Source organism: Periplaneta americana, chromosome 1 (assembly GCF_040183065.1).
Source record: "Periplaneta americana isolate PAMFEO1 chromosome 1, P.americana_PAMFEO1_priV1, whole genome shotgun sequence".
NCBI lineage: Eukaryota > Metazoa > Arthropoda > Insecta > Blattodea > Blattidae > Periplaneta > Periplaneta americana.
Genome location: NC_091117.1, coordinates 35,572,178 through 35,589,731, shown reverse-complemented (window position 1 = coordinate 35,589,731; position 17,554 = coordinate 35,572,178). Strand labels below are relative to the sequence as shown.

General features: G+C 35.3%; 1 protein-coding gene across 6 annotated transcripts in view; it reads left to right on the top strand.

The window, feature by feature from the left end:
- vari (MAGUK p55 subfamily member vari) overlaps positions 1-17,554 on the top strand; it is a 218,911-nt gene that overhangs the window by 77,389 nt on the left and 123,968 nt on the right. For all 6 annotated transcript variants that reach the window (XM_069818466.1, XM_069818476.1, XM_069818487.1 and 3 more), the window contains one exon: positions 4,331-4,452. In XM_069818466.1, the coding sequence (XP_069674567.1) occupies positions 4,331-4,452 (122 nt within the window). The remainder of the gene's footprint in view (positions 1-4,330; positions 4,453-17,554) is intronic.

Here is a 17,554-nt window from a genome sequence, read left to right as displayed (position 1 = left end):
GAATTTTTTATCTTAAATAATATTAAACTAACTTCAATCTAATGTAGGCGTAACTATCTTAAATTGGCATTGAGAGACCTCACGTGCCTGGCTTCTAAGCATATTCCATAATTATATTGGGTTTAAAACGATTTTGATTTTCGTTGACTACCTGTATTTAGAGATAAAATTTATCTTGATGTTCATATAATCATTATTTTGATAATATATGTTTTCATGCCGGTAAGCTAACATCTGATATGGCTACTTTTGCTGAGATACTGTCTCTATTTCATGTGCAGTCATAACCTCACCATGAAAAGAGATCTCATACCAGTAGGCCTATTTTGTTTTGCATTGTAGAAAAATTTGGCATTAAAAAATATTTCTGAAGAGCAGCCAATAATGGAAACGAGAGAGAGAGAAAATAATAATAATAATAATAATAATAATAATAATAATAATAATAGCAGCAATATGCCTAATGTGTGTATTTCATTCTTTTCACTTCTATTCACTATTCACGAAAAAGACAAAAATAAAAATAAATGGAATAAAACGATATATCAATGAAGCAGGTACGTATAAAAACTAATCTAACGATATATACACATAACCAAAACTTAACCTACTCAGTCCAACTTAACCTAACTACATGAACCAATAGAAGATATGTATAAAATCTAACCTAACCGTATAAATCAGTGGAACTGATACATACAAAACCTAACTTAACGATATAAATCAATGAAAAAGATAGGTAAAAAACCTAATCTAACTACATAAATCAATGATCACCTATGTACTGTACGAAACCTAACATAATTTCACCAGCAGTATCACTACCTATTTAATAAAATATTATATATCTGAACTGCCTGAAATAATCTAAACTATCGACAGCGAAAACTAGAAACTGAAATAAAACAACTTTAAATATATATTTTCTTTCTCGTACGATAAATTAGGCTCCCAACTCAAATCACAAGCATTATAATCTGTGGGTTACACATTAATTTGTTATTGTTTGTTCACTTCTTTTGAAAGGCATTGTGAGACTTCTGTTACCAACCAAATTGTAACTCTACACTTTGCTGGCATAAAGTAACACTTTGTAAAGTGCACTTCTTCAATTGTCTATGAATACCACTAATATGAAAGAGCCACTTTCGTCAAAAGTGTCACTTTGCAAAGTGGTGATATAAAGTGTCGACTATGAATACCAGCCTTAGATACGGCTCGGAACTTGGCACCTCAATCTTTTCAGACAAAGCTAGTGACTATGCGCGTTTTCACCCGTCTCGAAGGTCGGTCTGTGCACCGATCAGCTCGGCTGATTTTCCGCCCCTCAAGCGATTATACGCGTAATTCCACTTCCTATAAAATCGGTTCCGCTCTTCACACGACCCCAGCACCGCTATCGCTCTCTTCCAGTCTCTTGACGATCGGTCCTACGACCATGATTTACTCCAGGTCAATAGATGTGTTATAATTTACTTCATATTTTCGTAGCAGGTGCGTCTGAGAACGAAAGGCGCCTATTTCTTAAAGCAAATACAGTTTAACTCGGATATAGCATCATCGAAGTTACTAAAGAATTTGTCACAAACGAGTGTTGTCATAAAAAAAAACAAATACAGTAACTAATAAAATTCGAAGAAGAAATACATTCACAGCATTACGTATTTTGTGTGTCACTTTAATTTATTTTATTTTATATAGCCCACAGAACTTTTTAAAATAATTTACACTGCCTTTGTTTTCTTCCATAATTGAATTATGAATTTAATTAATGATGGAAACAATTTTCTGTTGGTTTCAAAGGGATTGTATGTATGTATTTATTAACACTACCATCGGATATACATCCGGTGGCAGTGATATACAATAATATTACAATAATTATATTAATAAAATTTACAATAATTACAGCAATAAAAAATAAAAAAACGTAAATTTACTTCTAACTATAAGTAAATAGATGCAATAAACCTAGGACTATAAATAAAAACTATGCTATAATAACGCCTTAACTATTCCGATAATAATTTTAAAAAATGTTATTGTATTATTTTTAAAGTTTCTTTAGGGTGCGAAATATGCATAAAATTGCTTGTTTTTTTTTACTAAATATTTACCGAAATTAAACTATTTTAATCGTCGAAATCAGGGTAATAATCACCATAAAATCATATCCCTACCTATGATAATTTCTCTGGCAAAAATTTATAGAGACATACTATACCGGATATTTTACAATTATAGGTACAAACTGCAGGGGAGCTAGAGGGCAATGAAACGAAGCAAAAAGTTCTAAATATAGGTTCGGAAACCAATCGTTTCCGAAATATGTTATTACTGCGGAGTCATCAACTGAATACATCTCAGATTTGCAACCTTTACAACGTGCTATGGTACATGAACAACGGAGTACCGGCTCTCTTTCATTTGAACGTTCGGGAGTTCTTACGCAAAGCTTGCACAACAGGTATATTGACTGTAGCTTGCTAGCACCATGGCCTCCCAGGTCCCCCGATTTGAATTCTCTGGATTTTTTGTTTGGAAATATTTTAAATGTTTTTCTCTTTTGATAATGTTAACTCCAGGAACGCATTGTTAGTGGTCGTCAACGAACTAGAGACATGCCAGAGATATTCGAACGTGTAATATTGTCGATAACGAAACATGCTGATCCCTGCTTTATCATGAACGATGGTCATATTGAGCACATGTTATAACAATAGGTAAGGAAGTTCGTACCAAACAGAAAATTTCAGTTGAGTACAGCGAGGAATATAGATGTCACTCGTGTATCGCCTTGCTCCTTGATACGCAGTTCACATAAACAACGCGTAGTATCATTATTTGGAGCTGTGTATAGTCGTGAATAGTTGAATATTGTTAATTTATATTAATAGTTTAGGCTTTGAACAAAGTGAGCTATTCTGTTATTATTGTATTATTTACGTAATGTTAATATTATGCATGATTCCAAAAAAGTAATCTCATTTGTCATTAAATAATTATGCAAACAGGAGTGTGTAACACGTTTATTTTTCCCTGATTATTCTTCGTTAAATGTTGACGTTTCCTGCTGCTATGCATTCGGTTGCGTTACGATCCAAGTTCAACATCGGAATTACGATTCGAACTTCCTAGCTTTCATTACAATAAAAATGAAAAATTTTCTTGAAAATATTATGGGTTTAATATTATGTGCCACATACGTGATATACTATTATATTAACAAAACAGTTGTTCACTTGATGGTAGTAAAAAATATTGAATCATATTTTCAGATTTGCTGCAGTAACGTCTTGTGACGTAGAGCGTATATTTTCAGAGTACAAATGTTGTTTTTTTTTTCTGAACATGAAGGGCGTACTATTTCTTTTGATAAAATGAAAATGTTCTTTGTTAATTATTTGTTATAATGAGGCTAGAATCATTTGTATACTCTGTATGTATTTTTATGTATGTACCTATGGGTAAATTATTTTAGATAGTTACGAAGTTTATAATTACAAATTATTCTTTGTTTTCTTGTACTAAGTCCATGGACGATTGGAACACATGTTTGGTTACCATCCGGCTGTACATGTTTGTCGTTCTGGTTCATTGACATTGAGAGGTGCTCTACTACTTTTCATTTGGTAGAGATATAATCCAAGCTCATACAACTTAACAGTTTTGGTACCAACTTCCTAGCACTGGCTCAAGAGGAGTAGAATCTCTACTCCTCTTGCACTGGCTATAACGCTCTCTTTCTCCAGTGCATATCGGATGTAATGTTACTCCAGAGAATCTGTACTGACGAGACAGTAAAACCCTATAGATTTTGGAAACCGCTTATTTCCGGACATTGTTTATTAGGACATTTTGTCTTGTTTCATTGTACTCAAGTCACCCTGCAGTTTGTACCTATAATTGTGAAACATCCTAGATACAAATGATTATATTATTATATATTACTAAATAAAAAGATGGGAACAAAGCTAGAAACAGTTCACTCGTTGTTTTGTATGTTTCAGGAAATAAGCCCGCATGCATTCTTTCGGATGTCAGACTGTATATAAAAAGTGTTAACTGCCGAACTGCCCTCTCGTCTCCTGGTTGAAGTCTACATACACAGACTACGGTACTATATCGTTATTTAAATAGCATTGCTCACCATGTCTACTTTTCAGCGGTGTCGTCAGTTCACAGTTGAAGCAATAAACATGGGCAGCGAGACTGGCATCGCTCAAAATCTGTCTCATCAAGGCTCATCTGCGCCTTGCCAACCGCCCTCTGCCCCCTGGAGAATTGGCGTAGGTGCTGTAACTTGAAACAGTTGTCATTCTTGTTGCAGCGGCTTTCCAGCATGTGCGAGAGAACATAGAAGACTTGAATGGCAGAGTCGGTGCCAACGATACGGACCTCATCTTCCTGAAGGGCCTCATGGACAGTCCCATCATGCGGTCGCTAGTCAAGGTAAGTTCTTATTAAATATTGTTTCTACTGAAACTAGGGCTACCAGATAATTAAGATAAAAGAAACAAGACAAATAGATTTTAAAACGCAGGACAAAAGGAGGCACAAAAAATTGTAGAAATTCTGTATCTTACTATTTTTAGACTAAACCGACTACTTTAAGCTGCAAAATTGTCGTTACTCGTTATTTTATGTAGTTCATACTAAATAATTTTAGGTACAACAAAAGGATATCGTAAAAAATACAGTTAACACAAAACTTAAGACAATTAGAGTACGGTACAGTACAGTACTTGCAATGTATACAGAAGCATGCAATAAAAATGCCAAGATTTTTTCTTACCTTATTTTACATATAATTAGAAAAACTACTTCACTCCTCATATTTTTTTCTGACAGACGACTGAAAGAATTCTGAGGTCTATACAGTACACTTGGAAGGATAACTTGATATTTCACAGTTTCAGTCATGCTGATTTTCAGATGAGAAAAAAATTAAATTATGCCTGATATCAACTCTGGCATTAGAAATTCAGTGACGAATTATTTTGTAGATTGCTAACTTGTTACAACAGGTGAGAATAAGTTATTACGCCCGATATCAAATCTGGCATTAGAAATTCAGTGACGAATTATTTTGTAATTTGCTAAATTATGCCTGATATCAACTCTGACATTAGAAATTCAGTGACGAATTATTTTGTAAGTTGCTAAATTATGCTTGATATCAACTCTGACATTAGAAATTCAGGGTGCTATTCATAGACATTTCGCTAGCCCGCACTCGCTATGAGCGCGCTAAACTAGCCCCGGCTATCGACTGATTACTTGTACAGGATTCATATCATATCATATCATATATCATATCATATCATATCATATCATATCATATCATATCATATCATATCATATCATATCATATCATATCATATCATATCATATCATATCATATCGCTAACACTAGTTTATCAATACGAAACACGTTAGTTCGCTGATCATCCACCGGAAGCCCGCGCTAAGAATGTCTATGAATATGGCCCTCAGTGACGAATTTTGTAAATTGCTGAATTATGCACGACATCAACTCTGACATAGAAATTCAGTGACGAATTATTTTGTAAATTCCTAACTTGTTACAACAGGTGACAATAAATTAAATTATGATCGATATCAAATCTGGCATTAGAAATTCAGTCACAGATTATTTCTAAATTACTAGCTTGTTACGATGTTTCTAAATTTTCACTGTATTATATTCTATAAAAAGTTATTTTACAGTTACCTTTAAAAGAAAAATAAATACAGAATTATGTTTTGAAATGTATTTACAGATGACATTCCATACTAACTAGCTTGTACATGATACAATCTAAGCAGAGTTGTAGGAAAAGAGCTCTAACAAGGAAATAAAGCATTTCCGCACCCATGTTCATGCAAAATATTTTCATCCACTACATTTGAGTAATGTTACCCTGAAATTTTGATATAGGCCCTACCATTTGTTACACTCTCCATAGAATTATAAAGTGACAGTTGAAATTAATTGAGTAGTCAAAATGAATTAAACGACTATGAAATATGCTAAGAATTGGGATTTAATCTTTGCTCGTGGATTGTTTGTTGTCCATAGGCGACAGTTGTCATCATTGACTTAATCATTGAGAGCAAAGTGGGCCTCATCTGTCTACAAAAATCGAGATAACTATTCCTGTTCAATTTCCATCTGAGCATGAAATTGTATCTCTTCATAATCGAATTCCTTCAATTCAAACATTTTTCAATTTTTAAGGATACATTTCCAGAAGTTTGCGTACAATTTTCCAATCCCATCATAAATTATATTTGTTAACACAGAATAAACATTATTGTACCTCGAAACCTAGTTGTCCAGTGTTATATCTTTCGATTATAACTATAAGTCAGGCATTTTCAAACATACGTGTGCATGACACTTTTTTATGTGTACATAGAGAACTCACCCTCAAGTCTGTGTATTTCTGAATCATCTCGTATTATGCACCAGGCCTGGTATAACTTATTTTCTTAATTATTTCATAGTTATTTAAGAATTGAATCGCTTATTTCAGAAACCAGTCAAACGCCAAATCAAGAAAAAATGAGTTAATGGCGACTTAATGTTCTATGAGGGTATACGCACATTTTAGTGCTGAAAACAGTCAAATTCCGTCTCCTGTAATGGCCAGGCATTGCGTTGAATTGAAAATGTGTTTTGTGCTTAGCGTAGGGGTTTTTTTTTAATAATAGGTTATATCGTAGTGAAATGTCTCAAAATTCAGAAGAAGAACCTGTACCTAAAGGGAAACTAGGAGTGGTAAACGAAAACACTTATAAACTTAATACTATTCGCAATGCCAGGGTAAAAGGAGACGGCTATGTTTCTTATTCTGGCAGGGAAGTACCTCAGAAAACCAAGCCCGACATTCTCACTTGCAAGTGGAATGCGAAATGTGATTGAAACATTGAGGAAGTGATAAATGAAACATGGAGGTATTTTCCTTCTCTTGAAAATAAAAACTATCAAGATACCTATATTCAGACTTTGGTTGAGGTTAGTGAAGTTAAGCGTATACGTAAAAAAAAACAAGGTGCACAGCAAGAGTTAGGCAATGAAAATGTTAATGAAGGCGCTTTTGAAAGATCTCAATCTTACAATTTAATTTAAGGACTGGTAGTGTACTGAAACATGTTTGCAAGAATGTGTTTATGAAAATCAATGGTATTCACTTAACAGATTAGGGAGAATTGGCCAGTTATTGCTTGAAAATACAACCCCTAAAGACATTACACATTTTATTTTAAAAAAATATAGGTTTTATAGCAAAATCCTAAACAATTCGAGAATTACGTCATAAAAATACGTTTGCACCACTCGTTTATTGCAGAAACCAGTTAAGTGAAAAACTTTTTCGTATTTTTTACATTTATGTTAAAACGCACAAAATAAGTTTTCTTAGGTAAAAGTATTGAAATATGTATTATTTTCTGCAAAAAAATATTAAAACCACTACCAAACCATTTAGTCTGATGCTAGACAGTTTTTTTTATTTTCCCACAATTGGCTGACTTGACGCTTGACTAGTTTCTGAAATAAGCGATTCAATTCTTGTATTTCTCTTTATTTATTACGCCAGGAAAAATGTTTATTTTATTATGTTGATTCTTGTAGGTTGGCCGTTCCTATCAAACTACAATTTTTAAAGTACACTGAATTATCATTTAATGCTGTGCATGGACTCCTTACGTCACTGAATCTATCCATTTATAATTCCGAATACAGCGATCTTGTTCTTGTTTGGTCATGGTTACAAAAATGAGACTCACCCTTCCGATCCGGTAAATACTTCAATGCCGTTTTAATGGTATTTTTTAAACCTTAAAAATCCTAGTCTTTGTGACCAGCAAGCACCACTTTTTGGTTAGACTATCTTTAATGAGCATCAGTAAGGACTCCAGGTTCGCAGATCGGATGAAAGAGATTATTTTTTATCCGCTGGGGATCCGTCCTATTTGCTTTGTGGAACTTGCGCCCCCAGGCAGAGAACGTTCTGTTGAGAATTCCTTTGCCTAGCGTTCAAGCTGCTTCTTCTCCCTGCATTCCTCTGTGGATTCCAAGGTCAATACGAAGAAATGTAAGGCGAGGTGAGGCAGAAAGCCGTCTTACGTTTGGTTGCTCAGCGGAAATGAACTTCATTCACCCTGATACGACGGTGAACAATCAAGGGGGAGGGAGAATGGAATAACCGTAACAATCTGTGTAAAAAAAATCAAGATTTCGTGTCCTTTCAGCAGTGTGTTTTCCCAGTATCATAATGGAATTACTGAAGAATACATCCGTGGACGAATATCTCACTAATTAAGATGTTCATTGCCGCATTAATGCCGCAGAATTCCCTCTGACCACAGAAGACAGGAGTATCTACAGAAACTCGAGGTGGAATTTTAAAGAAAGACTATTTCGCGCTTTCTTAACAGATCAGAAGATGTCAGGCTCACGGACATAGTTAATTGTAATTCCTACAATATTAGATTAAATGAAACTGATCTCAAAGAAAACTTTCAAAGTTTCTTCGTTTGGAATTGGATAATCACATTATCTTACTATTCATTTTGTTTTCAGATAAATCTAGTTCAATACAATAAAAGTTTCAAGTTCAATCTATAAGATTTATCTATTTTGCAAGTGTTTATTTGCTATAGCATTGTATATATTGAATATTAACGTTTTCGCCTTTTCGGCATCATCAGATATTGTTAAGAAACACGAAATCTAAACCTTGAACAAATTAAAATATACATAGTAATATGCATGACAAAATGGACTTTCATGAGTTGTGTCTTATTAATATAAAGGTTTATTTTGAAAAAAGATTTACAGGAAAAAGTAAATTTGGAAAATATCGATATTTCTGGTACATATAACTCATGTTACAAAACGCATATCAAATAATTAAAATTGACAAAAGTATTACATATTATATCCTGAATTAAGTCATTAACAGAAATACGAATATCAGCAAATTAATGAAATGTTGGTGGAAAAGACTCAATTGTTGAATTTGTAATTAATTACCGGAGAATTATATGTGGAATGGTGATATAATATCAATCCATTTTGTATTTAAATAACATTTGTTATAAAATCAACAATAGATCAATAGGAGTTTTGGCTTTGCCTTTCGCATATTACTCGACTTATACTCGCATTGCGAGAGGAAACGGCACCTTTCACTGTGCAGGCGTTTCTTCTCCCGATGCTGTTATCATGCTTCCCTTTTCTTTCTGTTTTTTCATGTGGTAGCTATTATGTTACGTCCATTTTCAAAATTCTCTAGAGTTCCACTAAAAGAACAGCGAAATCCCTGAGTGAGACAAGTGGCCAACAGGCTTGGAGCTCACATATTCAGTTCTCAATCCTGAACTCCGTTGCAAGAACGCGTTTCGCGTAACCTTTTAATGTTTCTCATCCCATTTCCCAATTTTTCTTTTTTTTTTTTATTCTTTCATTCATTCATTGTAGGCGACATCTTTACGAGTGACAGTATTAAATAGTCCCTTTAAGGGCAAATTTCCATGCTCACGACGAGAATCAATCCCGGAATCTCATGACTTGTAGTCATGAATGCTGATCGCTAGACCACGAAGCCGTATGTTATGGATTCTGATTATTAGATCGTCATCTTTAATAGCATTGATAGATAACATCGCCTGTTGTTTATGCAACTGGCATAGTCCTGGTGTATTTAAGGTTGCGTTGCATTCTACGAATGCTACTAGGAAAACTATCGTACTCTACATTATTGAATATTACAGTTAATCGTTACTCGTTAGTGTAACTTCGTTATTGAATGTGGCACAAGTGTAAGGCATGATCCGTAACGTACTCTTCCCCAGAGAAAGGATGGGTTGACTCTTGATTGTGTTCTATAGCGCGATTCACACGATAACATTCTTTGTCAGTATTTTGGAAGGCACTTCCCTGCTGTGAGGCTAAAAGGCTGGATAAATGCTACTGTCTCTATCTCGTCTCGGTGGCTCATACGGTTAGTATTTAAATGTAGTAGTTCTTATTTAAAATCATCCCTTAATGCTTGTTGTCAAAAACATTTTTAATTTCTTTATTATTGTTAAAATCATTCCATTTGTAATAATATTCCAAGATCTAAATTAAAACTATGAGTTCTTACAACATATTGTTAAAATGAAACCATAAATAGCAAATTTTATACATTTCATTTACAGTTGGAAAGAGGGTAAAAATGAAAGTAAAATAAATTCATATTCTTCATTTAATTTCCTCCGTTATAAACAAAACATAAATTTAAGAGTAGTTTTTTTTAACTACCTGTCTGCCTATATGCTTATTATTTCTAAACTCATAAAAGAAAATTAAATTCACATTTAATAAGAATAAATTCCTATAATTTGTATCTATTATTTACAACAACACGGTAATATTTCAAGTGAGTTTCGGAACAGGTTCCAACAATGAACCAAATAGAGTGAACTTAAACAACTCAATTCCGCAGTATCTTGTGTATCTGTACTCTGGGTCTCCGATCATGCGCAGTGTCTTATATCCGGGACTTCGTGAATATTTCAATGACCCAATCTTTCTTTTGAATACTTCAACGGTCCAGTCTTTCCTTTGAATATTTTGACTGCCCAGTCTTTCTTTTGAATATTTGGACGGTACAGTCTTTCTTTTGAATGCGAGTATTTCGACGGCCCAATCTTTCTTTTGAATATTTCGACGGTCTAGTCTTTCTTTTGAATATTTCAATGGCCCAGTCCTTCTTTTGAATATTTCGACGGCCAAGTCTTTCTTTTGAATATTTCGACGGCCCAGTCTTTCTTTTGAATATTTCGACGGCCAAGTCTTTCTTCTGAATATTTCGACGGCCCAGTCTTTCTTTTGAATATTTCGACGGCCAAGTCTTTCTTTTGAATATTTCGACGGCCCAGCCTTTCTTTTGAATATTTCGACGGCCAAGTCTTTCTTTTGAATATTTCGACGGCCAGGTCTTTCTTTTGAATATTTAGACGCCAAGTCTTTCTTTTGAATATTTCGACGGCCCAATCTTTCTTTTGAATATTTCGACGGTCTAGTCTTTCTTTTGAATATTTCAACGGTCTAGTCTTTCTTTTGAATATTTCAACGGTCCAGTCCTTCTTTTGGATATTTCGACGGCCCAGTCTTTCTTTTGAATATGTCGACGGCCCAGTCTTTCTTTTGAATATTTCGACGGCACAGTCTTTCTTTTGAATATTTCGACGGACCAGTCTTTCTTTTGAATATTTCGACGGCCCAGCCTTTCTTTTGAATATTTCGACGGCCAAGTCTTTCTTTTGAATATTTCGACGGCCAGGTCTTTCTTTTGAATATTTAGACGCCAAGTCTTTCTTTTGAATATTTCAATGGCCCAGTCCTTCTTTTGAATATTTCGACGGCCAAGTCTTTCTTTTGAATATTTCGACGGCCCAGTCTTTCTTTTGAATATTTCGACGGCCAAGTCTTTCTTCTGAATATTTCGACGGCCCAGTCTTTCTTTTGAATATTTCGACGGCCAAGTCTTTCTTTTGAATATTTCGACGGCCCAGCCTTTCTTTTGAATATTTCGACGGCCAAGTCTTTCTTTTGAATATTTCGACGGCCAGGTCTTTCTTTTGAATATTTAGACGCCAAGTCTTTCTTTTGAATATTTCGACGGCCCAATCTTTCTTTTGAATATTTCGACGGTCTAGTCTTTCTTTTGAATATTTCAACGGTCTAGTCTTTCTTTTGAATATTTCAACGGTCCAGTCCTTCTTTTGGATATTTCGACGGCCCAGTCTTTCTTTTGAATATGTCGACGGCCCAGTCTTTCTTTTGAATATTTCGACGGCACAGTCTTTCTTTTGAATATTTCGACGGACCAGTCTTTCTTTTGAATATTTCGACGGCCCAATCTTTCTTTTGAATATTTCAACAATCTAGTCTTTCTTTTGAATATTTCGACAGTCTAGTCTTTCTTTTGAATATTTCGACGGTCTAGTCTTTCTTTTGAATATTTCAACGACCCAATCTTTCTTTTGAATATTTCAACGACCCAATCTTTCTTTTGAATATTTCGACGGTCTAGTCTTTCTTTTGAATATTTCGACGGCCCAGTCTTTCTTTTGAATATTTCGACGGCCCAGTCTTTCTTTTGAATATTTCGACGGCCCAGTCTTTCTTTTGAATATTTCGAAAGGCCCAGTCTTTCCTTTTAATATTTCAGCGGCCCAATCTATCTTTTAAGTATTTCAAGGACCCAGTCTTTCTTTTGAATATTTCGACGGCCCAGTTTTTTTTTTATATTTCAGCGGCCAAATCTTTCCTTTGAATATTTCAACGACCAAATCTTTCTTTTGAATATTCCAACTGTACTTACGTTTTGCGGTACGGAGCGATCAATCTAGGGAAGTGGGGGACTGTTTGCAGATGACATCCTTGTCGGTGTTTACCCATCAAAGTTTTCGAAGCTCCGTAAGTGGAACAGTGATCTCTTGAATGAGGCAAGTCGCCAACTGACATAGTGCCGGCGTAGTTTTCTTATTCACTGCTCTATGACCCCTCATAAGGCTCAATGGTATGAAAGGAACGAAAAAGAAACTTTATCCACTGGGAATTAAATCGAATGCAATAGACGTGTAGCCGGAAAAACTACTTGAGTCACAACGGAGTACAGTTTAATATTAGTTGCTGTTGGAAAACATATGTGAGAAATCTTCAGTTCTTTCATTATACTTGTTCACAAATGGGTAAAAAAGCAAAAATGACTTGAAAAGAAAAGTATATTTCCACACTTGAGTTTGCTTTCATGTCGCAGTAAGTCGCGGTCTCGTGGCACATTTAAAGAATGTAATTTTGTGAGTTTCCATTCCATCAAGCGAATCCTCTGTATAGCCAAGAGTAGCTGCCCTCAAGTTGGAAGCTGTCGAAGTGAAGGACAAGGTCTCCGGTTCTGCTAGTCACGAAAGTCGACACTAGGTGGTCCGGTCTGGGGTTGGGCGAGGTGCCAGTAACCCTTCTGCGTAAAAACGTAGTTACGCAATCATTAACAAAGCTCCGGAATTGGCTGGATTCTTTAACAAGGCTCACAGGTCAAGGACGTTCAGTAGGTATCGCGACTGGAGGGTTTAGTGACGGGGTTGTGGACATGATTCACTCCCCAGAGCCGTAATAATTCCTTACTTGTATGAAGTTTAGAGAAAGTGTTAGCATCCTTAGTGTCCGAAAGTCTGTGCCCAAAAAGTATATTTAATGTGTACAACTGATTAACTTAGAAAGTAAAATTTGTTGAAAGTGCACTAAAACGAAGAAAATGATTTTTTTTTTCTTTAGTACTAATACTGAGTATATTTATTTATAGGTATGGCCTGAAGCAAATAATAATAATAATAATAATAATAATAATAATAATAATAATAATAATAATAATAACAATAACAATAATAATAATAATAATAATAATAATAATAACAATAATAATAATAATAATTTTTATCTAAATGAAATTGATATAGGTAACACCAGAATTGAAAACAATTCAGCGGAGCCGATCTTTAGGCAACTGTATGGAAATTCCATGGTAAAATCTATTGCCAACTTAAATGCATCTTGTAAGTTAAGGTTGCCAGATTTTTTTTACAATATCCAGGGACGGATATCGACATATGAAAAATACTCGTGACATTTCTGTTAGGTTGCCGTTCACATATTATTTTTCACACAATTTAAAGAATTAAAATTCTGTTTCTCATTTTATTTATAGACTAAACTATCTAAACTCATTCTGGATTTCTGGAATGTCCACATCATAGTCATTGAAGAAACGCTCTCCACTGAAGCATTACTTTTAGGGTACAGAGATAGTTCAGTCAACTTTTGGAGTTGTGCACAGGGAATCATTTTCTCAGAAAAAAAAATGCCTTTCCATTTTGAGCAAAGAGTAGAATTTTCTTCATTCCACTTTGCCATTTTCTCTGAAGTCGCATATTTCTTCAAGCAATAAATTTCATCAAATAAATCATCTTCATCCAGGTCAAGTTCGTCTACATTTTGGAGAAAAATAATGGGCTGTCTCTTTAATTTTTTCTCTTTCTAGATGAGGTTTCGGCAACACAAGTATATTTCATAGATATCTTATCTCTTGAATGAATAACACAGGCACTGGGATATTCAACGGCATTTTCATCAAATTCATTAGAGAGACTGAGAATTCTGTTGTGAAATAAGAGTTACTTCTTCTAAAGATGCCCAAAAATACCAAAAGTAGTTTAATTGATGGTGGAATAAATTTTTCTTCTTTTCTGGAGTTCTATTTTTTATTAACATCGATAAAAGCGGAAGACTCGACTACAGTTATGTCCTCACCTTCAGTTTTTATTATGACATCGTGATAAAACAGCAAAGTTGCAACACTGAAAATCCAGGGATATTTGGGAAAATTGTTAAGTCCGGGGACGATTTTTTTTCAAAAGAGAGAGAGAAAAATTCGGGGACAGTCCCCGGGAAACTGGGACGTCTGGTAATCTTATATAAAGTGTGGCTTCTTTTTTATATTTTTGTCCAGAACTGTAAGGTAACTTAAGATCTAAACTTGCGAATTCCCATCATTCTAAATAAGCGGCGTAAAGCTGTTTGTAAACGATCAGAGATTTTCATATAAAATTTATACCTTGGGACTAGGAGAGGTGGCTGTGCACAACTTCTAATCACTACAATTTGCGCCAATATGTCTAGGCTAAATCCCAAATCTCTCAGCAGTGCATAGGAAGAGAAGGCATATGTCACTGTTGATAGTGATTCGTCCTGGCGGCCCCCTTGGTGCTATTCGACAGGAGTAAGCTACGTGTCGGCACCGGGTTTCCCCTTTTCCCCATCCTCACCATCATCATTTTCACCCATTCCCCACACTTTACACTTACCATAGTACATGACATAACTCTCCACAGATACGCATCATGCATAGCGTGGCCCGCCGAAGTTGTGTGCAACTTGAAAATGCGTCACAGTCCTACCATCTATCCGCAATATGCGGAACCCGAATCACGCAAGTGAAGTGGGTAGGCGATACATACAACATACATATTGTAATATTTGATATTTTTAAATCTTGTCAAATCTTTAGCATTATGTAACAGTCTTTGACAAATATTTTTCAGTATTGATCAATCTTTTACAAGTTTTGTTGAAAACTATGTATTGGAAGAAAAATTTAATCTTATGCAAGCAGTTTAAGTTAACTCCGCCTGTGTTTAGTTCTTGGCCCTGAAAGGAGCAGCGTGTAAATTCCTCCACAAAGTTCAGTCTAACGTTGTTAGACGATATTCTCCACTATCCCTGTTTGTCATTGAAACGAGCTATAACTTGCTTCCTGGAAGACTCCTTGATTTAATGACGGGAGAAACATGCGCGTGGGTGACCCTTCATATATGTTTGTGTATCCAAGAACCTCTTTAGAAGTAAATTACGCGTGATTTCCACGCGTTTAAAATAAAATTTCCCATCGTTCAGATTTGCTCTAGTTTGTTTTTCTACCTAATTACACTTCTGGGAAAGATATAACGTACTGGATTTTATCCATCGCCACAGAAAATCTTCTTGAAGTCTCAGAGTAGACACTTCTTTTCCCTTCAAGGTAGCTTTTCGTGAAGTTTCCAAGAATTGAAAGTAAGTTATTTAACAATGTATAGTTAGAGATCAACAATACTAACCTAATGATACCTTTACAAGACAGAATAGAAAAATTAAGCATGGGGAAACCTAGTCATTATTCATCCCTTCCAGGCTATAATGAAAAATATCTGATCCCTCTGACGACACGGAAGATGATCTTGATTTGTTGTCTGTTGGAAATAGTGCAGTGTAAAATACATGTACGTATATTTTCTGTAAGTAATTAACTAATTAATTTTGATACGAATATTTTACGCAGCCAAGTTTAACAGTTAGACAGATTGGAACCTCATAAGTGACACCGATAAAGCATTACTCATGAGGCAACTAAGCCAGGAGGTAATGGATGTAGGCTGGTCAATTAATAATTACTGAAATTGTAAAGTATGTATATTTGTAGCTGTATAGTATTAAATATTGATGTGACCAGTACACGGATTGTTTGATGTTATTCATGACTAGAGACCGGAATATTAGCCATTATTCTTTGAAATTGAGTACGGAATTGTGTTTAATGCGACAAATGATTTGACAAAGAGTAGTGGCGCGTGATGCTGCAAAATTCGATAGAGACTACTTCCCCTTCAAGGTAAACAGCTTCAGTACACACATAAACGAATGATTTCAAGAATAGGGCTGTGTTGTGTAGCTATTACAAAAGCATAAACATATTCTTTACTCTGAACATTCAACTTATACTATACTTGTTTAGGAGTAAGGAACCTGTTTAGAGTGATTCTGTAGTGCGTGTTACCTGTATTTGTGAGCAGGGTGTCTACTGAAGTACACGTGACGTAGTGTATACTCATTCCAATATTGTGGGGCTAAGAAAACGACCTTTATTTGTGACCAGATTATTCTCGATGTTTTGTAGTTCTGGCATGATTTTCCTCTCCTCGATTTTTCGCCTCCGAATTTTGAGGAAAAAGGGGAAAACTAATTAGAGTAATACGGTATCACTATCACTATGACTAAATAAGATAGAAACAGTTCAGGAGAGTTCCCTGTACAGGTACTGACAGGATGTCCAAAGCTAGTTTTTCAGTATTTTTCGTTTGATGAGAAAATAAAAATTCCTATGGAAGAACTTGAAATATTGCAAGATTTTCTTCACGCATGAAAGGTATGCGTACGACGACACCGTCAGTATAGGACAAACTCGCCCAGACAGAAGCAGACTTCACGTCTGTATCGTCTATAAAAATTGCACGCGGAGTGACTGCAGATTATTAATCACGCCGCCTGAAGGTGGTCATAAAAGCTTTATGGACGGCGTGAAAGTACACAGACCCCAGCCCGCACCTCGGCCGTTCCCAGTTTAATATTAGTCCGGCTAAACTCAACGAGGCTCCCACGTCAGTCTTCACTAATATAGGCCTATGACATGCATACTCATTAGCAATAATAAAATTAGAACTTACTAAGGTCCTGTATTAAATATGATTAGAACCCTGCTGTTTATGTCTACAATGTGTCCCATAACGTTTCGGACACTCCCATAACTAGCGTATTTTAGTTTATATAAAAATAGTTTTGTATTCAGTAATAGGGTTGATCAAATCTGAACGTTTGGAGTACACTGCTCCGCCATTTCGTAGAATACGTTTGAGTCTGAAGAAAGCAGAAAACGGTACAGCATGGTCTGTTGTGAGGAGAATCCAAGCCCCCGCACACTGCTAAGGCATTATGTCACAAAACGTTCACGCCTGAGTATTTTTGAAAGTAAATATTATTCACCGCCTTAAAAACGGTTCAAACATTAATTAAGAATATTCGCGTAGGCTTCCGCGGCTGGTGTACATGGTGTGTGGATAAGCTTCAGGGCTTCTACCGCATGTCTTGGTGTAATTGGCTGACGTTTCGACCGCTGTGTTGTGGCCA